Source organism: Gallus gallus, chromosome 1 (assembly GCF_016699485.2).
Source record: "Gallus gallus isolate bGalGal1 chromosome 1, bGalGal1.mat.broiler.GRCg7b, whole genome shotgun sequence".
NCBI lineage: Eukaryota > Metazoa > Chordata > Aves > Galliformes > Phasianidae > Gallus > Gallus gallus.
Window position 1 is genome coordinate 64179818 of NC_052532.1, and position 24707 is coordinate 64204524.

Consider the following 24707-nt stretch of genomic DNA (forward strand, 5'->3'; position numbering starts at 1 on the left):
CCTGTCTACACCAGAGGAAAGGAGAGGTGAAATAATGAGGGAGTAATACTGGAAAAACAATTGTGAATAAAGAGTTACAAGTATTAACTGCCTTGCATGATTTGCTGTTTTAAGTGAGATTTTTATGTTATTGTTCTCTTTTCAAGGGACCGAGCTCCCTTCATCTTCACATCAGAGATGGAGTATTTCATCACAGAAGGTGGAAAAAGCCCACAGCGTTTTCAAGAGTTTGTGGAGCTTTGTTGTCGAGCATATAATATAGTCAGGAAACACAGCCAGTTACTCTTGAACCTGTTGGAGATGGTAAGAAGTTTGAGGATAAAACCAAAAATCAGTTTCCTCTGGTGTCTTCTTCCCTTTTAATACTTCTCTGCTGCCTCCTGTAGCACTGTGAGCTGAAGCGGTATCAGCTGCTCTCAGAAAATGTTAGTGCTGGCATTTCCTAAGCAAAGAAACTGCGATTTCATGTGCTAATTTCTGAGAAAAGAAAAGCGAAGCTGCCTGGCTCCCCCTTCTCCCCCTCCTTTCCTTCTTTTAATGCATTCTTTTTTACAAAATAGCAGAAAACTGTGAAAGAACCTGGGTGCAGGTTTAAGATTCAGAAATATCACTCTGTCTTTTTTCTTCTTTTTCTTTTTTTTTTTTTTTTTTTTTTTTTTTTTGAGGTTTTGAAGCAGTTGTTTGCTAATCTTGTTCATGGTTACAGTGAGAAAAAGTAAATATTTTACTAACTGGATGATGTAAGAATATATAGCAGTACTGAAGCTAACAGTGATGCCTCTGAAATGGTTTTATGCACAGTTCCATACTCCCTTCTTAGGATAGCAAATACAGGAAAGAAAGAGAATGACCCATACTAAAACAGATATTAAAATCTTTTTGTATAAATATTTAAGATCCTTAGGTATTTTTTTTTCCTTAAGCATTCATACTGATTCACATGCTGTATCAGATTCCGTAACTTCTTTATGTTGCTATTTACTTGGGTATGAAAGGTTAATCATTTTCCCCTCTCGCGGGTAGAATTAAAATATTAAATTAATTAATATTTGTTTAGATGCTTACTAAGAATGTTAATCCAAAAGTTATGACCAGGATCTAATGCAAAACCTAGGTAACTGGCTTGTGCATGAAGAATTCTATTCAAGGTTATAAATGGAATCCTTGATGAGGATGGGGCATAGCTGAGATTTTGCTCTGTTAATACAGTTCTCTCACCCCCAATATCTGCAACAGAGCAGGGAGAAACAGCAGGAATTTCATCATTGCTGTGCTTTGTTCATGGATTCTCATGCAGTGGCACATTGAGCGATTGCCCTCTACAGAGTAGGACTGCCCCAAAATGCTTAACATTTCTTCTTCCCAAATATCTAGCAACCATATTAGCTGCAAGCACTGCAGAAAGCAGATCTGGGAAATACTACCTAAGTTAGAGTGAAAGAATCTCAGGAAAACTCAGGAGCACCCATTCACTCTCATCCACAGCAGTTTGCATTTCTGGACAGATTGCCTAAAACTGCAGTCTGCAAATACAGCTACATGATCTGCCCACCTCCTGGTCCTCAATGCAGTCAGACTCTTTTGCAATCTTCAGAGATGTTGCTGTTAGATTACTCTGGGATAATAGAGAGAAAATGTTCCCAGCAGGAGCTCTGAAATAACTAGCTAACTTTCCCTGGAGAAAACTTAGGTTTCTCTGTATTCAGGGCATGTTTCATCTTCTTTAGTTTCTCCTGATCTTTGAGGAGAAGTAATAGTCATAGAATCAGATTCACAGAATCATAGAATTGTTTGAGATGGAAGGGACCTTTAAAGGTCATCTGTCCAACCCCCCTGCAGTGTGCAGGGACTCCCATAGCTAGATCAAGTTGCTCAGAGCTCCAAGGACAGGGCATCAGCATGTCTGGGCAACCTGTTCCAGAGCCTCACCACCCTTATCATAAAAAAAGCCTTTTCCTTATATTCAGTCTAAATCTCCAGCTTTAGTTTGAAACCATTTCTCCTTGTCCTCTCACAACAGACCCTGACAAAGAGTCTGTCCCTTCTTTCTTAGAGCCCCACTTTAGATACTGAAAAGCCTCTATAGTCTCCCTGGAGCCTTCTCTTCTCCAGGCTGAACAGCCCCAGCTCTCTCAGCCTGTCCTCTCAGGGGAGGTGCTCCATCCCTTGGATCATTTCTGTGGCCCTCCCCTGGATGCACTCCAACAGGTCCATGGCTCTCCTGTACTGAGGACTCCACATCTGGATGTAGTACACCAGGTGAGATCTCACCAGTGCAGAGCAGAGGGGCAGAATCACCTCCCTTGCACTGCTGACCACGCTTGTTTTCACAGAATCATAGAATCATAGAATGGCCTGGGTTGAAAAGCACCATAATGATCATCTAGTTTCAACGCCCCTGCCAACCGTTCCTCAGGGATTGGTGTTGGGACCGGTGTTGTTTAACATCGCTGCAGGTGACATGGGCACTAGGATTGAGTGCACCCTCAGCAAGTTTGAAGATGACACCAATCTGTGTGGTGCAGCTGGTGCATCTGAGAGAAGGGATAACATCCAGAGGGACCTGGACAGGCTTGAGAGGTCAACTCATGCCAACCTCATGAAGTTCAACAAGGCCAAGAGCAAGGTCCTGCACCTGTGTCAGGACAATCCCAAACACAAATGCAGGCTGGGCAGAGAATGGCTAGAGAGCAGCCCTGAGAAGGATATAGGGGTGTCAGTTGATGAAAGATTCAGCATGAGCTGGCAGTGTGCACTTGCAGCCCGGAAGGTCAACTGTATCCTGTGTTGCATCAAGAGAAGTGTGACCAGCAGGTCAAGGGAGGTGGTTCTGTCCTCTACTCTGCTCTCATGAGACCCCATCTGGAGTACTGTGTCCAGTTCTGGAGCCCTCAACACAGGAAGGATATTGAGCTGTTAGAGTGGGTCCAGAGGAGGGCCACGAAGATGATCAGAGGGCTGGAGCACCTCCCTTATGAGGACAGGCTGAGAGAGCTGAGGCTCTTCAGCCTGGAGAAGAGGTGGCTCCGAGGAGACGTTATAGCCTTCCAGTACCTGAAGGGGGCCTACAGGAAAGCTGAGGATGAACTTTTTATAAGGGCATGTAGTAACAGGATGAGGGGAACTGGAAGAGGGTGGATTTAGACTAAATTTTAGGGAGAAATTCTGTACTGTGAGGATGGTGAAACACAGGAACAGGTTGTCCATTGAGGTTGTGGATACCCCCTCCCTGAAGGCATCCAAGGCCAGGCTGGATGGAACTTTGAGCAACCTGGTCTAGTGGAAGAAGTCCCTGCCTATAGCAAGGGGGTTGAAACTAGGTGATCTTAAAGGTACCTTCCAACCCAAACCATGCAATGTTGAGTCTGATTATGCACTTGAAATGGAGTCTTGGTCAGAAACTGTAAGAATCAAAATATTTTAGTTACATTGGTCATTTCTAGAAAACTAAATAAACTGTGAAAAAGTTCAATTTTGAATTCATTTCCATGCAAAATATCATGTTATCATCAAGGAACAAGAAAAACTAACCACTGCCTATTCATACTGTTATCAGTCTAAGATATCTCCAATATCTGGAAATCTGCATCATTATCTTTCCTTACCTGCCACATTGTTTTTTGAGATACGATTTATAAAACATGGTTAAAAAGTCCTTACTGATTGTAAAGCCATTTCCAAAGATGTATAGCTTGATGGGAATTGAAAACTGTGCTCTGGATGATCAGTAACTGCCGGTGGTTTCTAGCAAAGTATGTTTATGAACCATAAATTATTTTTGCCTAGTGTGGAACTTAATGCTCTTGCTTAGTGGTGAGCAGAATGTTTCTAGAACTGTTCCTACATCTTCTGGGAGTAAGAAATAATCCATGAAGTTTCCATCACTTTCAAAAGCAGAAACATCTGTGGGTGACCCAAGAGTCTTCCTACAGAGTTAGCTGTGTAAATGCTTGTAGTTCATCAGCTTTGATCTCATTGAGGAATTGATGTGAAATATTAAACAGAGAGTGATAGGAGGACACAAACATCTTTTGAGTCATTTAAAAAAGTGCAAAATCCATTACTGTTATAAAGATTTTTCAATTATAGAATTATTAAAAGAGGCTTAGAGGTGACACTTATCATCAAGTAATTGATCCATTTGCTGGATCAAGAAATAGATGGAGGTAATACTATAATACAGGAGACAGTGCCTAGACAGAGCAGAACTAGGTCTTGAGACTCCTGTCTCCAAACAAGACACTGCAGCTTCTTACAATTCAGAAACACTGTTTGGGAAGAGAAGATCAGGAAACATCCTTGTATGGGAGATCTGCCTGTGGAAAGCACGTACCAGGACTGTTCATTTTTAATGGGATGGTGAGCTAGATTCACACACTAGCTCTGAATTCAGGCCCAAACAAAGCATAGGCAGCTCCACTCAGTGAGTACGAAGGCCTGAGAAGATCAAGCATATTAGGTAAATATATATATGTGACCAAGTGAGGGGATCATTGCAGATGCCTAAACGTAGGCATCTGGTGACAATTAAGTTTCCCTAAGCAACCTGTAGTTGTTTTCTGAACAGTTATTCTATGCCTTGTCTAATTAGCGTCTAGTATCACTAGCCAGTTTTCAGAAATCTCTTCCACCAAGGGACTGGAAACAAGATATGCCATGTGGAGCAAGAAGGACAAAGCAGCCAGCAAAACACTATGTAGATACTGTCCAGCTGAAGACATTTCTTGCTTTAGCAAATGGCTAAAGGTCATTCCAATTATATTCATATCTGGAATTATTCCCTTTTCTAATGCAGTGCAAGAAGCTTAATCTATGCAACAACTCTTTTAAGTTTAAAAGGGAACAGAAGTTATCTTTTATAAATGAGTTGGAGACATAAATAGTCATATGTGTCCCTAAGTGCTGAATGTTGTTATTGTCCCTGTTCTTAATTCACTTACCAAGTTTTACCTAGTCAAGAAAATAAGCTGCTTATGTTCACTTCATTGAGCATTCTGCTTCTTGCTGATCAGTGAGACAGTAATCTAACTGTCCAGTGATATTACTGGCTGGACCTGATAGGAAGCAAGATTTGTGTCTTAATGGCAAAAAAAGAATATGTACAGAATATTGAAATTTGACTTAAAAATGTTGAGAAGGTTAGAAGGAATAAGGAAAAGGACCCCCAAAAATCCTTTTCCCCTTTCCTCTATTTCTCTCAACCAAACCTTAAAATAAAAGCAGTGTTCCCTTTTTTCATTGCCATTATCCAAAAAACACAGTGGGACTTTCTACACAGATCAGACATAAATATAAAGAATACACAACATTGACTGCAAATTCACATATGTTTCCTTCTGAGCAATGTGAAGAAGTGATTTTTTTTTTCTCTATCACACACACAAAAAAAACATCATTCTCCATTTACTGCAATCACTGAGAAAAATAAGTTGGTTTTGAATTGAGTCAAAATGATTTTAGTTGTTGACATTTTACAGTGCATGGAGAGGGATGTATGGGCAATTGAATACACTCAGTCATCTACACTACTGATTGTGTTGTAACTTTGCAAGGGAAATATTTGGATTATTTATCTTCTGAACCAAACCTGGCCAACTAGAGCAACTCCATGCGTCATGCACAGGGAATGATGTGTTTCTTCAGACGGCAGTTCTGAATACCAAGGTCAAGGCTCCTGTTATGAGTCAATGTGTAAGGGAACCCTTCTCCTCCATTGACTTGAAAGGTCATATATGGAATATACAATCCTCTTACAGGAAGAGTGTAGACTGGTGATAATGGAAGCAGTAATTATAGATGAGAAGGTGATGTTGCACTAAATTGTGTTAGGATTTGGATAAAATTGTGAGCATAAAGAAATCTGTTTTCTATTCAGTTGGCTGATTTTGCCCAGCATTTTGTTGCCTTCCCTTTAACATCATTAAAAGGCTATGATGGAAGATTAGAAATACATGTATTGAAATTATCCTATCTGAAGAGAAAATAAATTGCTAAAATAGATCGGTGATTTTGATCAGTGACTCCTTCTGGTATCTCAGTGTGAAGATTTACAATGCAATTTGTTCACCTTAGTATTACAGGCATTGCTATAGCTTCAAAACGACCTTAAAGATGAGCAAAACCTTGTGTTTTTTAAGTCCTTCCTGTGTAAATCCTTCCTTTTCTTAGTTAGCCTCATTTAATTTAAATTTATTTTGTAGTACAACAGAGTAATGGTATTTTTTTTCTTGTAAAGATGCTACATGCAGGACTGCCTGAGCTGAACAGCATTCAGGATCTGAAATATGTGTATGATAACCTCCGTCCTCAGGACTCAGACCTTCAGGCTACAAGCTACTTTACCAGGTAAAGACAGTATGTAACACTGAAAGTTTATTTTCTTCGAGCATAAAGCAAAGCTGTTATGTTAAGAGGTTGTAATCAGTGAAATTACACAAAAGGACACTTGGCCTTCACATGATTACTTTTTAAAAGTCTACTCCTTATTCATTTTAAAACCAGCCTCCTCAAGTTTCTCACACAGTTGTGCACTTGTGATACATATATAGGAAGTTGCTTATTCAGCGCCTACAGGTTTTTTTCATCTGGCATGGTGAAACCACCCTGGCTTATTTGCAGACAGCTTTCCTCTCTGCTTTTAGGTGTACTTGCTCTGTACTGGACACTGGACTGCAGACACTTTGAATGAATAAATCTGTATAATGTTTGCTGAATGTTTGGTAAAATTTTCCCATAAAAACATCTGAGTTGAGTAAGGATTTAGAATTCCTACATTATGTTCCCTTTTCTGATCTTTTTTTTTTTTTTTTTTTTTTTTTTTTTTTTTTTTTATGTTGGATATGAGGAAACACTTCTTTACAGAAAGGGTTGTTAAGCACTGGAATAGGCTCCCCAGGGAAGTGGTTGAGTCACCATGTGTTTAAAAACCATTTGCATGTGGTGCACAGGGACATGATTTAGCGGAGGATTGTTAGGGTAGTATGGTTAGGTCATGGTTGAACTCGGTGATCTTTAAGGTCTTTTCCAACCTGAGTGATTCTGTGATTCTTTTGACGTTTTGTGTTGCTTCAGGCAAGTTAATTTCCCCTGGTAGCTAGTTTCTCCATCTGTAAAAATATAACGATTCTTCTTTCTAAGCACTTAACAGATCTATAATAGAAAAGCACTGTGTGTGAGTATAGGTATATTTAATGCTTCATCTGTATTAGGATAATGAAACCTTTCACTTGTTTGTGTTAATAGCAGAGGTTATTGATGAGGAACTGCAGATGACCTATATATAGTCAGTTTGAAGTCTGCTGTTGTGATCTTCTGGAACAGTTCTCTGTATTACATCTAATTCCAACTGTTTATGTGATGATACTCTAGATGAAGCCAATGGAGGCTGAATGGATTTGGAAACTCACTTTCCCATGCTAGGCACAGTATGAGGAAGTCTCTCTCTGTCAGAGCCTGTCCTATACAGCACTATGGTTTCCAAAGGACAGTATGAATTCACAGCATCCTGGACACCACATACACATGCACAGCAAGTCCTACCCTTCTGACCTCTTCCTGCACAAGTGCAGGGCATGTCAAGTTCACAGCACCAGGCTCTGAGTCCTTTCAAATTCAGAGCACTAAAGGACACACTCATAAAGCAGCACAGCTCTCTGTGCTGTGCAAACCGCCTAGAGGCAAGAACAATCACTCTACCCTTCAGTACAGCCACAGAGCACACTGCAATGAATAAATAGGATGAAAGCTTCAGCTGGAGCAGCTGAGCCACTCTCATTACCATTACAGATGCTCATATGAAGATTTTGGCCAATCTGAATTGCACTGTTAATGTGTGTGCTTTACATCTATTGGAATCCAAAACTGTGGCTGCAGGTTTGGAGGAGGCTGAAGCAGAGACCTGAGTTTAGAGAAGACCCTTTGAATAGAAAGAAGGGTGCTTCTCAAAACTATCATTCCATTACTTTACACACGGCAGAACACTTAAATTTTTCTCCTTTAACTTTTTTTTTTTTTTAGATGCTTTCCCTCCTGAACCTTAACAAGATTGTTTTATTTTAAAATTTAATTGCAGCTTTACATTTACTGGCAACTCCTACCTTACCCTTTCCTTTAAAATTTCACTTTTTCCAAATTGCAGACTTACATTTCCACTTCAAATAGGAAATGTGCAACTTCTAATTAAAATGTAAAAGTCTTGATTCTGCCGTAATCTGGGTAGCTGTTTTTGTCTCTCATGGCTAGAAATACCTTTTCTTTAATTAGAGAAAAAGGACTAGGTTATACTTAACCAAATGTGAATCTTCAGAGTGAAAATTACTTTCGTGTGTCTCAGAGCCAGTGCCCCGCACTCTTTTGGAAGTAGAAAGGATCAGCATACTTTTCAGTCTGGTAGGGATAAGGTTATCGTTAGGATTAAACTCACTGAACTCTTGCTTAGCCAGAAGATAAAGGATGAGGGCTGGATTCAGGACAAGGCTGTATCTCCACACACTTTCTCAGACGTGAGTGAGGTGATTATGGTGTTTTGAGGCTGGAGGAAGTGAAGGACTTCAGAGTTATACCTGACAGTCAAGATCTGCTTACCAAGAAAACAAGCATCATGTTGCAGATCCTTACAGTGCTGTTGATTCAGATCTTATTTGAAACTGTATTTTCTGCTAAAATGCTTTTTGTGAACACACTTAAACACACTATGACCAGTTTGTTACTGGTCATTTACAGTATTGTTATATACATTCACATTCATAGTGAACATTTCTTACTGGTTATAGCGAACACTCTAGGGCTATTGTTCCTATTTCTTTCAATTTGTTACTGGCCAACGAGGACATTATATGATGTGGAAAATTCAGATATTTCTATGGTGCATATTTTCTTCTTTAACTCTCTTAATGTATGTTTGTATTATATATGCTCATTTGCAAGTACAAAGTCTCTTTTCATCAGCTCATGGATTTTTATGGATTTCCTTCTACTTCATGTTTTTTCTTGGTTTATTCTAATTTCTATTCATTTTTGAACATTATTTGTGTTAATTCAAAGCATGCATTAACTAACGTTTGTACATGTTTAAACATGGGCAAAACACCAGGTTTCATGTTGAGTTCTATTTTAATTTCTGAAAAGTGTTTCCAGGCAGTCTTTGGGTTGGCTTAATACCCAGATTCATTCAAGACTTAGCCTCTATATAAGCATTTTGTGACCTACACCCAGGAATGTTACCATTACCTATGTTGACTTTATCCTGCCCTTCACAAAAATAATTTCCTACTTTCCTTTTGTACAGAGATCCAGATGAGAAAAAATCCAATCTCATACTGCTCAAGGTCTCTCCATACTTTATTCCTGAATCTATTTTTCAGGTTGTCTTTAGAAAATAAGTGAAATTGGAAACTCTGTTTATTAACATAGCTTCCAGTAGCCCTCAAATCCTTTCTAATTCATAGCTGCTTTTTCTCAATAATTACTTTCAGAACATTTTCTTGCTTTGAAAAAGTTCCTTTCTAGATAAGGAGTGTGGTCATTGGAATGTTAAAAACTGCCAACAGAGAGTTACTGTGTGTTCTAAGTACATGGTATTTATTGTAATCTTTCAGATTCTATCACGTAGCATATCTATTCAAAAACACAAACTTTTACTAGTGGAAATATGAGAAGAATATTTCTCTATTTCCATAGAAATAGGTTGCTTTTAGCAATTGCCTGAGTTTGATTGGAGCAGTAATACTGACATTACCTCCATTGTTTCTTAAAAACAACATGATATGATGGCTGATGTCACAAATATTCCTTGCAAAACAGTGTTAATTTGTTTTGCATCATTCACCTTTTTAGCTAACAGAATTACAATATCAGAGTTTGAACTTCAATGTCCAAATCCTTTCAGAACTGTAAAATATTCTGCTTTGCCAAATTCTTTTTCTCTCATTCTTGACTTAAGACATGTTCAGTAATCTTGTCTTGTTTCTGTGTGCTGTTCTGTTCTCACACTGAGTCAGTTCACTATTATAAGCTGATGAGCAGCAGTGTTAAACCTCACAGACTGCAGCCTTCTGGAAGGTCGCACTGTCGAATCATGAATAAACAGTGCACTGATTGAGAGTTAAACAAGAGTTTCTGTGTTTGCTTGTCATTTCTATGCACCTAGTGCCAAATGAAACATTGTTGTCTCTCCAGCATCTGCCCTGAACTCAGTTTGATCCTTGAAACTCAATTTGATCTTTTCCCCTCCCTCCTCTCCTCTTTCCCTGAAACTCAGTTTTACCAAGGAAAAGAAGAAAGCCATTTAATTTCTGGATGTAGATTTCCTTTTTGGTTTTCTGCAGATGTCTTCAAATGTCAGCATGGTGTCATCTGCTGCCTGACATTTTTTATGTGCCTGTGAAGCAGTATGTATAATATGTATTCAATATTATTTTTAAGGGATTAAAGTTAGCCTAATGCAGTAAACAGAGCTGATTTCAGTTGACTGCAGTATACAATCAAACTCACTCACAGAAACCTATGAATAAGAGAGGCACTGTAAATCTGACAGTTACCATCAAAGCACCACTGCATATCTTTAGCCACCTGATTGAAGGAAGGGTTCTGCTTGGGTCAGCTGCCATCTTTACTATTTATTTATCATTTATTCAGTACCTGTCATTGTCCAGGTCAAACATATCCACTCCAAGCTGCAAATGCCAGCCATTGCAAAACCAGACAATTCATAGTAACTCCTTTGAAAATATGACACTAATCTCAAATTGATCAGACAATCCCTGATCCTGAGGTGATTGCAGATACTCCAGCAAGAAATATTTCAAATTGCTGAAACACCAATGACAGCTGGTGACTTCTTGAATAGGACAGAGATAAACCTACCTTACCAGACTTTCTTGCAGCTGCACTCAAGCAATTTGTAAAGATAACTTAATTACTGCCTGTATACTATCACAGTGGGAAATAAGATGTTAAACTAGAGACTTATCACAAAACACAAAAACAGCACAGAAAGATTATCAGTTGTCCATGAACATGTGTTGGTGCAAATCAGAAAAGGTCTATCCCTGAAAGCAGTAAGGTTCTGAAAAAGTCTGTAAAGAGCTGCTGGGGGCATACTTCTAATTTGTTTTAAAATGGAGCCTGTTAAGTTCATGGATGAAAAATTTGGATGGAAATGAAATGCCATGTTCATTAGCATCAGAGAATCCCTCAAAGATAAATTTTACTCATTGAACTCCAAGCTATATTCAGGTCTAGACGGAAGAGAAGGATGCCATGGTGAGTGATTAAAAAAAAAAAAAATGATTATGAAGATTGGTGGGAGTATTTATTATTATACCTACCAAAACTGAGATCTGGATAAGTAATCAGGAGTGCATGCGAGCGTGTCCAGAAAGATCTAAGCATCAGATCCCAGAACACCTCTCTGATAAGAAATGACTACTACCTGAAAATCAAAGTATGAGCTATTACTCGATACTCTTGGAAAAGTTAACCAAAGTTTTCATCCATTTCTGTTTTCACAAGTGACCGAGCTGTATGTGCATGCTTCACCTGATCATAACTTGTTAGTTCTGTAGAAAGAGTGTTATCCAAATCTGAAAGTCAAAGTCTGTTCAGCAGGTGAAAAAAGTAGAAAGCATTACCTTTGAAAAATCCCAGATATTTAACTCACTTTTCTGAGAAATGGGTCAGACACCTATCTCCATGACAAGAGAATATATTATCATACAGGAAAAGAAATCACGTTGCTGCCTAAGAGTTGTGTGTTAGGAACATTATGAATCGCAATTAGTCTTACTCTGTTTAATGACAGTTTCCTGTTTTGTTTGTTTTTCTGATGGATCTGTGAATTCAATACCTTTTATGTAGGTAACTTCAACTTTACTATCAACTTTACTTTTAAGCACTAATTCTTGCTTTGGCAACGAGAGTTCTGAAATAACTTAGAAACATACTTTTTTTACGTCTTTGTGAAGGCAGAGTTAGCTTTTCCTGCAGGAAAGATGGTAATGACCTAGGGAGCAAGAGGATACCCAGGATCTCACCAAATTCTTTACCTGTGGCTAAAGATCATGTGGCTGAAGAAAAGAGATGACATCTCAGAGAGTTCAAGGAGCAAGTTGTAGCACAGATTCTTAGCATGATCTTAAAAAATCCTGTCAGAAATGGTAATCAGATTACTACAATGTAGTAAACTGAGTCAGTGATCTAATCCACACCAAGAGCTGAAAAATTTATAAAGATGGCATATGTGTTTGATGTATACCACTGTTCCATACATAAGAATCAGCTTTTGGAGGCTATGGGATAATAGGTCTCCTTAGGCCAGTTCACCCTTGAAAGAAAATGCAGACAACTATAACTGGAGTTCTCCCATGCTGTGAAGACATTGAAATGTCATCAAAATTGCAAAGAGGCTTCACTGTTCATAATGTGACGTATGGCTTGCTTCATGCTTTCTGTTATAAGAGGGAAGACTGTATATAGAGAAAGAAGAATATACAGAGGGCAAAAAACTGCATATATATATTTTTTATTTTAAATGTAAGCATTTACAATAACTCACTGAGTAAAGCTTCAGCAGTAACAACAGAAGCCTCTGTTTAGGTTTAGATAAGGTATGTTATTAACAGTCTTGGTGTTAAAAGCATTTTAGAAGCTTAGTGTACTCATGGAAGGAACAACAAACCATTAAAATACTGAATTGTTTGAACAGCAGTATTCTGATATTAGTGATAGAAGTGATTTCAGAATTAATACTGATTTATAAACACATACCTTTTTTTGTATGAATTGAGATGAACTATTTTTATTTGGAAAGTAAGCTTGACTCTTACTAACATTGCTAATTCCCTAACTGCTCTGCTACGATATGGCCAAGTTACAAATTCTATATCTAAATCATGTCACAGTGATTTATCAAGTGTTTAAACTGCAGTTAAATTAAATGCATAAAAGTTTTTTTAAAAAAATAAATGTTCGTCTCAGGTGCAGCTTAACTAATCAGAATTGAATTGATTTTGTACTAATATTTTGAAATGAGATTTATTTTCTTGTATTCCATTTGAGTGTTAATTTGTGTCATTTATTAAATAGACTTTATGTATCTGTTTCTTAAGATTGTAGTTAATAAGGTAATTAACTAAATTAATTCAGAGATACTTTCTATTTTATTACATTAAGAAAATATGTACATCTCATTTCCTTAGTTTAGTATCTCTAATTGGTGTATGATAAATTCACAATATTTTGAATGGCATCTCTGGCTAGCTTGAACAAGCTGGGGAGCTATCTACAGGTGGGATATTCTTTTTGGTACGATGGCCTCTGTGAAGCTACAATCTTTAACCAAAACATCTGAGATCATGAAAATCAGGCTAATGCAATGAAGTGAGTTGATTTCAATTAATTGCAGTATGCAATCCCTCCCACACACTGAAGCCCATTAATAAGAATTTAATTTTAAATGACAGGTGAAACTGCTCAGCTTTAAAGAGGTGATGAGGAAGGTGGTTAAGAGTAATGTCAACTCTTGTAAGCTAGTTAGCAATAGTCCAAAGTAGGAAAAAATAAGACAAAACGCTGAAATTATGATGAAGGTTTCCTGCTAAATGGCCTGAAACTAATGGGTTCTTGTTCTATAACATCAGAACCCACCCAGATTATCTTCAGAGAGCCATGGAACTAAGCAGTGAAATAGAAAAAATAAAAATAATAAAAAAAAATCATATTTTCAATAGATTTTAACCAGCAATTGAATTCAGAAGGGTGTTTTCTATTGAGCACTGCATATTACTCTTCAAAGAGCAGTCATTGTCTCACAATATTATTTTTCAAACTGAGTTCACTTTGATGTTAATACTGGTTTACATGACATATCTACATGTATATCTAGGAATTTTTTTATGCATTGTTTCTCTTCTGATGAAAGATCTCAAAACTTTAGGAAATCTGTTTTTTTTTTTAATATAATATTTTAAGTAGCTCCTCATGTATTGGTATTGATCTTTTAAGAATTGGGTAAGGGATTTAGCAAGACATCTTGAACAGCTAAATTACAAATTGGACATAAAAGATGCTTAGCCTAGTGCAAACACATTTAAGTCTGTGTGAGATTAGTGCAGTGAAGAAGTAAATGCTAAGAGCAGATGTTGTTCTACCCTGGAATCCCTCAAAACAAACAAGAATGTCTCTGTTGCATGGTGGTATCCTGCTTGTGAAAAGTAACTACCCCAAGGTGAGTCATGAGAGAGGCTACAGCAAAAATGATTTTCCAAGTAGTAAGGCTGCAAATGTATTGCTGCAAATAGTGACGAGTTCATATGTATATGGGTACGTATTCATGTGAAGCAGGTTTTAGGTATTGGGTTTCTTTGGTGCTTGTATTTATGAAACCAAGGATCAATAGGAGCCAAACATATATAAATACAGCGTCTTCTGTTTGTTCCTCAGGAAAATAAAGGAAAGTTTGGAGTGCTTTCCTGTCAAGCTCAATAACTTGATCCACACGCTTGCACACATGTCACTGGCAGGCTCTGCAAAGTTTCCATCTCAAGAGACTGTCCCTCAAGAATGGATGATGCTGAATGCAGAGAAGTCAATTGCAAGAGCCACCATTTTGGGGTTCAACAAAAAGTCTGACTACGTATGTGTCATGTTCTTTATTTATCTTTAATGATTTGTCTGTGAGTTTATACATTCCCCCTCCTCTTTTATAGAAGATCTGCCTGTGCCACATTGAAAAGATCACAGGAGTGCCATAAGCAATGAGGTAGCAGTGAGAAAGAACACCAGGCAGACAGCTATTAGCAGGGAGCCATTAAGGAGAAGGGTTCCTGCCCTATAGTGAAAAATAAATCAAGAGCTAATTAAAGTATCCAGAAGGAACGCATGGCACGAAATTAGGAAGCCTAATAGAAATTGCAGACTGTTATATGATGCTTTAATGGTGCATTATTAGTTTTCACGCACTGCAGTGATCTTTCAGTGTTTGAGTTGTATGCTATCCAGGCAAGTTTCTCCTTCTATGCAGCAAAGAATATAAATTACAAACTGATTTCTCTGGCTCCTGGCACTGCATTAAATAAATTTTTTTCTTTGTAAAAATCACCCTGTTTTCTCTTGTACAATATTTTTTAATGTGCCTCTCTGATCATTTGTCTTTTCTGCCTCTCCTTTTTCCCCAATGCAGCTATATCTAGTCCAGGTGGTGCAAACCTGCAGTGTGGTCACTTTTGTGGAGAAATCATTTGACCAGTTCTCAGAACTTCACAGCAATCTCCAGAAGCAGTTTCCATCACATGCACTCCCAGAGTAAGGCAGAGTATTAGTGAATGTTATTCTGCTGTTAAATGGTTCTCTCTGTGAACAGATAAAAATGTAAGAAAATGTATGGCAGGCATATATTTAGAATCACAAAGGCAATGAGACATATTCTGTCAAGTCTTCTATTCAGCCTAGGAGAAACTGAATCACAGAATATTGTGACAGCCCAATTTTATGTATCTTGTTCTTTTTTTTTTCTTTAATGGATGGAGAAGAGGGAAGCAGTTTGGTCTTGACACAGGTATTTCTGAAATAAAAGGGTAAGTGGTATTTACTAAATTACAGATGTGATAAGGCATTTAATAATATTTATTTTCTTCATGATACAGGTCAAAATTCCTAGAAAAATCAGTATACTAAACCAGTGTAGGAATGTCCACATAGGCACAGAACAGAAACATGCTGATTTCTGATATTGACAGGAATTATTAACTTTATTACAAAAAGATGTGCATGTGCCCCAGCTGAGAAATATGCAGTAACCTTATTTGCCCTCCCAGCCCCTGAGAACAGTATTTTATGTTTTGCATCACTCAGTAATAATGACAGTTTAACATTTCTTGAAAAGCAAGTTGTAATTAACTTCAGTAATTATGATTATTCCTTTCTATTGGTATATATGTTCATTCTCAGTTTGAATATTCTGAAGTGTATGTCTTCACAGCTTCATATGTCTATCTTACATAAAAAATCTCTTCCTTATAAAACAATTTTCTGTGGCTTTGGTAAAATGTTTTCTATAAATATCATATCTATTATTGTACTGTATACACCATTGAGAACAAAGTCATCTCCTAGACAGTCATGGCTCACCAAATACAAGACCTACTTCAAGCTCGATCTATGATAAAACAAAAGACTGACTAAAAATATGCACAGTTTACCTGTGCCGAACTGAGATTCCAATGATATATGTGAAAAAATAAGTCTTTGATGCTCAACTTGAAGTAAATATCCACAATCAAAATGATTTTGACTTTAAAAATAAATTCTATGAGTTTTAGATCCAAATTTGGTATTCCTCTGAGTTTGTGAGAGTCATTCAGTTAAATGGTTTTAGATTGGTTAATTCTGGAGCATCTTTACCCTACCTGAGGGAGTTTTGCTCGGCTCCACTTTGACTACATTAACTGGCTGAAGCAGTTGGTGGGAATTGGAACTTCACTGAATTCCAAAAGTGCTTGATTTGTGGTCTTGATTTAGAGCCATGTGCATGCTAATTATAGTTTGTGAAATAAAATATTTAACAAGTAGCAATTTATGGTTTCCTTCCTTCCTTCCTTCCTTCCTTCCTTCCTTCCTTCCTTCCTTCCTTCCTTCCTTCCTTCCTTCCTTCCTTCCTTCCTTCCTTCCTTCCTTCCTTCCTTCCTTCCTTCCTTCCTTCCTTCCTTCCTTCCTTCCTTTTTATATTACTTTTTAGAAATGTGTAAATTTAAGAAACACTGTAGTGAGTTTCAAAACAATACTAGCTATTTTTCACATACATCTACCTTTATTAAAATCATTTATATTTTCAATGCAAATGTGAGTTCCCAAACCCAAAGAAGGTTAATCTATGTACACTGAGGCTGTGTCTAGGACCTAAAGAACTTTATTGCCAAAATTCAGTCTCAGCAGTAAACTGTCACTCCGTGATCTTTCCCCAAGACTGTGTTAAAATGCTACATTTTATGATGTTTCTCTGTATGAATGTTCTTTAATGTTAATGCTTTGATTTGCTTTTTAATGTATCTTTGTTGGTTGGGGACTTCTAATGTACTCCAGCTTTTATTGTTATAATAAAAACTAAGCTACTTCTTTATAGGAAGTTACCATGGAACTGGCATATCATATGAGGCCATTAATTTGTGTGATGCATGCCTCCAGCACTGGCCAATGCCAGAGGCTTAAATGCAAGGCAAAAGCCTTGTTTCATAATGTAACCACAAAGGCAATTTGAAAATATATGATTGAAAAATGAAATGTCTGATATTACCAAAAAATTGAAACTGCTAGCAGAAAGGACTTGGTTACTGCTTTGTATTGATTCATGCAATTGTATATGTTTATGTCTCATTAAGAGGAAATATCACAATATGAGTCTGCTTCATAGAGGTTCTAAATACTGGCTATGTCTCAGTAAACTAATGGCAAAAGCTCAGAGTTCTCAGCATCTGAAATCCTGCTTTTGTATATAAACATTAATCCTATATTTATAGTCCATAGTACAGCTGCCCCAAACAAATGCTTGTACTCTAGCTCCATCTCTCTTACTTGGTCTTAGACAGAATATTAATAGTGTTGTGGAGCTTTTTTTAAGGCCAAAACTCTTTTCACTCAACAAAGCATGTAAGTGAAATAATTTATACACAGAAATGCTCTTCAGGCTTCCTTCTTTCAGTAAGATGTGGGATCAGACACCCAAGATGTCTCAAAGTGGCGGAAGTTTATATTTTTCTGATCTCCTTAAAGTAGATGCAAAGCTGAAAACCAACTTGGAACATACTTTTCAAATACAAGTATGTTCACAAATACAAGATCAGTTTCAGCCGCAGGCACAATTCAGCAAAAGCATGAAGGAACTTTAAAGAAGTGTTCAGTTCTACTACAAGGTTCATATTGTCCTTCACTGCAGCAGAGAGTTGTGGGTGCTATCAATCAGCAGTGTCTCTGAAGTTACAGATAATGCATGCATCTGTCCTCAGTTTGGCCGCTGTGCTTAGGCTGCATCTTCTGAGGGCCATCATTTTACAGCTAGAGTCCCCTCTTTGTGTCAGCCTAATTTATTTTATGCTGCTTCCTAACAGATCTTCACTACCATCTCTTGAAAGAAATCCTTTCTCTGCCACAGAGGAGCCCAGAACATTCACAGACTATGTGTGTCAAATGACCTGTGTTCTATTTTTATCTGTACAGTTCACATACATGAGGGTCCTGGGTCATAGCACATCGCCTGCCCCATTGTATCCTATCATTGTAATTTCTTGAGACAAGAATTGACTCTCTTTATTCATTTGTACAGTGCCTAACTAAGCCCTGAACTTTCCATGGTATAGGAAAAATTAATGAAAAGGCCATACATACAATATGCAGCTATCATCCTGGCCCTTTGCCATTTTAATTACAGACTAAGTTATGGCAGCACTGAGTTCTTCCTCAGAGGTATTACAAAGATATGTGAAGATCTGTCCTCTCCTAAAACAGTTAAAATATCTTTTAATCAGTGCTCTCTTCAGAAAAGGCCTTCTGTTACAAAACAAGCTTAAAAAACAACAACAACAAAACCAACAGGTCTAATTACAATTCATGAAATCTAATTACATTGAATCTCTTGGTAAGAAAAATGTGTAGGTTAATCATCTTTGGTCATTTTATCTTCAGTAGGTGAGGCTGCTGTGCCATTTTTACAGCTGGGTGGTTTGCAGTGCTGGCCAGAGTTCCTCTCTTTGGGGGCTGGGAATCCACTGCTCCATGTGTTACTATTTGGCTGGCTTTTGAAAAGCTGATGACATCTTATCACTGAGCTGTGGAATTGTGTAAAAGCCGTTCAAAGTAGGAGCTGACCAGCTGTCTTTCAAAAGGCTGGCCAAGTGTCTCTTTGGAGCGTATTTTGCTGCTAGCTGCCTCTTTAGTCATTTGTCTGAAGCCTTCAGATATCTCTTGAGATCTGCTGGATAAATCAGGTTGTACCAGGAAAAAGATGCTTGTAAGCAATACACTGTTAAGTATTTACAGTGGCAATGAAATATGACCAGATCAAATCTTCTACTATTCTGTATGGCATAGATTAGTGGGCATGAAGCAGAATATTAGTTTAACAATCCCAGTATTAGTAATCTATATCATAAAACCCATTACATGCAATTTAGTGTAGATTGCTTTTCAAATGCTTCTTCAACCTGAGAGAAGTAGTCCTTGTCAGGGCAAGGTTAATGTAAATTGATAAGTGTACTGTTGCCCAGAGAAGCTGTGGATGCTCTGTCCCTGGAGGTACTCAAGGCCAGGTTGGATGGGGCCCTGGGCAATCTGATCTGCTGGGTGGCAGCCCTGCCCATAGCAGGAGATGGGAACTGGGTGGGCTTTAAGGTCCCTTCCAACCCAAGACAAGTTCTGTGATTCTATGACTGCTAAAAATCTGACCTTTTGACTGATCTAACATACGTTTTTTCTAAAACACAAAAAAATGATTCAAGTGAATAAAATGTTGGATTTTGACATTTTAACTCATAACATTTGAAAAATTGACCTAAGACCACTCTGGGCCTACATAGTTTATTTAGAAAATTGAAATGAAATTCATCTTAATAAAAATTCTATGGAACATGGCTATTATTACTGTTATTGCTTTTGTTGGGATTGATTTTGTTATTGTAATAATAGTTTGTTTTCATATATTACTTTTATTGTGGTTGTGCCTGAAACTGCATACGTGATCAGGTACCTGCTCTGAAAAACTTATCTACACTCAGAATACTAAGGTAAAAAAAAACAAGCAGTAATACAAAATGTCATATGGTTGCTGTAAGGTTTAGGCATTTGGTATTGTAATGCAAGACTTTGAATAGCATGAGCCTTGAGATGAGATCAGAGATCTATTGTGCTATGTGCTATGCAAAAAATGTTTTCCTAGCATCATAAAGGACAAACTTTTAGAAGTATTTAGATAAAATAATACACAAGTAATTGCCTTACAGTGTTTTTTAACATACATATTTAGAATAAATTTATTTAGACAGAAAAAGATTACAGTATGAAAAAGAATATCAAATTATCATCAGAAAAGAATGAGAATCAGAGGGTAAACAATCCTGTGGAAACTGTACTCATCCCCTCACCTACCTGCAAAATATCTTGGAAAGATTTAACATTGTTCTGTTAAATAGAGCTGAAAATATTTTCAGCAAATAAAGTATGAGAGTAGTAAATACAAATATTCTTCTCTTGCAGGTTTCCCCACTCATGGCATATACCTTTTACGGATCTCGAACATAAGAGAGTGAAGGATTTGAATCTCTACCTGAAACAGCTATTAAGTGGATCCAGAAAACTGGCAAATGTGAGCACTTCCAATACTTGTTTTATTTGCATGTGTCTTTCAGTAGCATTGTACAAAAAGAACCAGGAAGCTTTCCATTGGCTTATTTGAAAAAATAAATGCCATAAATGACACTTCTAATGCAGTCATTTTGAGATGAAGCCATTGTAACATTCATCAGAGCTTAAGACAAAACAAGAGTGACTGAAAAATATTTTTATTTTTCAGGCAGTGTATTTTTCAAAATAGCTTCTCTTCCTTTGCAGCCATCCAAAAGTAATGATTCACCGTATTTTTGACAGTAAGGAGTAGGTTCTGAAGAATATAATGTCTAAAAGAGGAGTACATTTTGAAATATTGAGGAAGTCCAATTTTGACAGTTTTAAAATGAGAAGTTTCATTCTTTCATACCATAAACACTCTTCATTTCAAAATTTAAGTAACATATCTAAGAAATGGTTTTACAAACAAATGGAAATCAGGATATTTCATTACTATCAAAATGATACATTATGTCCATTAAAATTGTCAGGTTTTTATTTATTCTTGCTGTCTGAGATTTCACGTTTTCCTCCTGTTTTAAAACGGAAAGTCGCAATAGTGACAAAAACTGACTCTTCAGTGTCTCCTTTGTGCACTTCAACACTGTGAAAGCCAGGACCTAGAGCATCGTAGAGGTCTCTTGTACCTCAGCACAGTGTTAAATAATGTTGTTGCATCATTTCAGAAGCTGAGTTGCCAATTACTGACAGCAACACCAGAATCTGAGAAAAGAGCGTGTCTTCCTTTGACCAGCAGTAGTTGGGAAAACTATTGGGTGGAGAGGAAAAAGCAAGGTTTTTTGTTAGACCCTAGGGTTACACAGAGGCTAGTAAGTTAATGGTGTCAGGGCATGATGTCCCTGCTATTTCACTGGTAACATGTTCTCTAGTAGAGCTTGGGTCTCTGCCAGATGGGCCCTGTCATTTCGCATGGCCTCTGGGCTACAGCACACACTTGGTCTGGTTTGGTTTAAGAGCATCAACAGTCTAGAGTGCCAAAAGGTGGGTATGGTGGAATATTTTTTCTTCAAATGTTCCAGCATCTAGTAGGAGGGAAAAAATGTTTACTGCCTACCTATATAAACTTTCCCAGATGTGTCTGTGCAGTGGGGATTAAAAAGGAAATTGTCCATATGTAAAGCAAACATGAGTTTTATTAGTATTAATAAAAATTCTGTGCCGAGTTGAAATTGAGAAGATTTTCCAGTGATAGGTCTTACGTGTTTCACAGAGTTGCACCTAATTTAACACAGACAGCTGACTTGGGTGTTTGACTCCCGTAACTGACTTTGTTAAATAAACTGCACAGATTGAGTTTAATTGTTGCGTAATTTCTGTCACTTAAGGTAGACTCATGGGTTTGTTTTACATTAGCACCTTTTGGTTGCAGCTGAGGAAAAACAGATATAAGCCAGTGACCTAGAAATGGACAGCTCTCTATCTTCTGCTGTGCTCTGGGCTGCTGTAAGGTACATGAATTTTCAATTTGGACCAAGCATTGCTGTCTTGAAGCCTGATCTGTGGTTGAAAAATTAAACTGTTTAAAGCCATGGGATAGTAATAAAAACATTTCCCAGTCATGCCCAGATGCTCTCCTCTCCCTCCTGCTCCATGGTCTGTGAAGTCTAATAATCAGTTAGAGCATGCTGCCTTGCAATGGGCTTCCTAATTCCTCATCTCCTCCCTTTATGATTGCAGAGCTGGGTGAATTTTTCCAGTGTTGCCGCTGAAACAGTAGGACACAACCATGAAAATGGTATTTGTAGGGAACTGTGAGCAGATCTGTTTGAGAACAAATGCTGGTGTGGCTCTAAACTGGTCCAGTGGAGCTATATAGACATTCTGGACTGTTCAGCTGCTGAAAGCCATTCAAGTCTGGTACAGCCTATAAACCACGAGGAGAATAAAACAATTACATACCTAAGAAGACTGTATAGTTGCTGGTTTGCAGGCCTTGGAGGGGGCATGATAATAAATGGAGTAATGAGCAGATTGTTTTGGTCTACGAAATGCTGTTGCATGCTAGAAATCAGCTTGCTAACCACATACATCTAGCCTGCAGTTCTAGATGATAACTGTTAGAATGATTGATACTCTATAAACATTGAATCATTATTTTTACTTCAATATGCTTTTCCTGCTGGGAGATGTGAGAAATTTAGAAAAGACTGATGTATTCCGACCTACATAGAAAAAGGAGACCAGTAAATTGGTAATTTCCTTTGTACTCCCAGCTGAAGTCTTCTTTCTCACTTCTCCCTTTGGTATGACTTTTTTAAAAGTGTCACTGTGTCTTCTTCATTTTACTCTGAGCAGAAAGCCAAGCTAGGAGGCTTTCTTGATAAAAATAAGCACAATTATTTTGTCTCTCCTCATGCCTAGGACCACTTTACGGTTAAATTTGTCCTTTTTCTCAGATTACTAGGGAGCCTAACCAAAACCATTTAGGGAGGTGTCTATTCTCAAGCATTACCAAACTGTTGTTCCTATGAAAGAGTAAAACTGTGTAGGAATTAATAATTAATTCAGAAATTGTAGAAGAAATCTTGTAAGATTAGATGCCTGCAGAACAAAGTTCCCTGTACTTTCTCAAAACAGTCATTTCTTTCTGCTGAATTGTACTTTAGCTCTGTTGTATCCTAAAGTATTGTCTGGGATGGTACTAAGCCAAAAAGGGAAGAGTTGCCATTTCATTATTAAATAGCCTTCCTATCACTGTATCACTGTAAACACATTACTCTGATTGACTGGACACCAGTGACCAACTTTTTTCAGCACCGAAGAGTTTAGTCAAGTCTACACAGGACCAACTGCACATTTGGTTCTGCCAATTAAGTAATTAAAAATCCTAGAAATAAAAAAGAATTGGATTATATCCAAATTCATTCTTCAGCCATGCCTTAAGTGCATGCTTTTCAGTCCAGTCTAAGTTTTGATTATGAAAATTGGGTTATGATTAAGAGTAGATCAGACTGACACCTTTTCTGCTAAATGGATTGAGCAAAGGAGGATATGTAGGAAACAGCTGCCTTCTCATTTGTACTGTAGCTCAAATGGAATTAAATGTTTCTTCAAACTCCTCTTTAAAGAACAAAAGCACCAAGGCACAGTTCTCTGTCCCTGAATTATAGTGTTAAATCCAACAAGTGCTGAAACATCAGTTGGCGAAGATATTTGGTGCTAGGTTAGTTTAAATGTATAAACGTGTGCTTATGGCCATTTCTATCTGAAGAATTTTATGAAGTCTGTGGTTTATTTTGATTATAAATCTCATTCACTGATTTCTTCTTAGGCATTTGTTGAAGAGTTTCCTAGAATAGGAGTGCTTTTTTTTAAATTCAGGTTAACACTCAGTTATAAATAACTGCACCACCAGACTATGTACATGAACAATAAGCTATATTCATAACATCAGACACTAAAACGCAAAAGTGAATTTTCACACTGAGTCATTTGGGGCAGGATCAAAAACATGTTTCAGCATCTTTTTAAGTTTCTTTCTACTCCCCTCAAATCAATGAAAATATATGGACTCACATCATCAGAATATTTAGTTTTGTACTAGCTGCACTGTTGCTGGCTGACTGATCCAGCTGAAATGTTTGGGTCTTTTGGATCAGAATAAGCAAGGCTATGTATTCATCACTGTTTAGACTCCTGGAGTTTTACTTCATTAAATGGCAAAACAACCAAGTTGTGCCACAAACAATAGGTGAAACATCAAGGAAAAATAAATTGAAGATGAGAAATGTGGAGAATGACAGAAATACATATTTACAGTATAAGTAAAATATATTGCAATAGTTGGCTGCTGCTATGTACATTTACATTTTTCTGTTTCACTCTTAACTCCAATTGAGTGATGGGCTGAGTGGAGATTGCAGCCCAAATCTCAACATACATAAATTAGGGCTGCCCTAGTGGCTTGTCATTTTTATACAATATTGTAGGAAGTTGCCTGCTCACTATGGGCACAAAAGCAAGGTAAGTCCCCATTAATTGAGTCTGCTCTTGGCTCCAGTGTCAAGCAGCAGCATGTTAGATATTGACTAAGCTGAATGTTTTCTTGCTTATCTTTAAAGGACAACCTGCACCTGGCTTGGGAATTAGAAATAGAAATAGAAAACTGAATCTAAAGCAATGTTCAATGTAGCAATGCTGTGTATTTGGTTCCACCAGCCAGCTAGTAACTTTCTATGGATAATTTTCCCATCTCTCGTTATTTAAAAGAATTGGCATCTAATTTGTGGATATTGTGGCAAGTGTGTGTGCACAGGAAGCTAATTGGTACGAAGAGATGAGACATACTGGGTTTTGCCCCTACAGAATTTTCTGTTTAA

General features: G+C 37.5%; 1 protein-coding gene across 12 annotated transcripts in view; it reads left to right on the forward strand.

Annotated features, from left to right (window-relative positions):
- PIK3C2G (phosphatidylinositol-4-phosphate 3-kinase catalytic subunit type 2 gamma) overlaps nucleotides 1-24707 on the forward strand; it is a 280521-nt gene that overhangs the window by 221204 nt on the left and 34610 nt on the right. For 11 of the 12 annotated variants that reach the window (XR_006932295.1, XR_006932296.1, XM_040655738.2 and 8 more), the window contains 6 exons: nucleotides 147-303; nucleotides 6236-6345; nucleotides 14440-14632; nucleotides 15179-15300; nucleotides 15525-15572; nucleotides 20239-20347. Coding sequence is in view for 10 of the 12 variants with exons in the window: in XM_040655738.2 (XP_040511672.1) it covers nucleotides 147-303; nucleotides 6236-6345; nucleotides 14440-14632; nucleotides 15179-15300; nucleotides 15525-15572; nucleotides 20239-20347 (739 nt within the window). In the remaining 2 variants the exon portion in view is untranslated. The remainder of the gene's footprint in view (nucleotides 1-146; nucleotides 304-6235; nucleotides 6346-14439; nucleotides 14633-15178; nucleotides 15301-15524; nucleotides 15573-20238; nucleotides 20348-24707) is intronic. The other variant, XM_046905041.1, reaches the window with a different exon arrangement.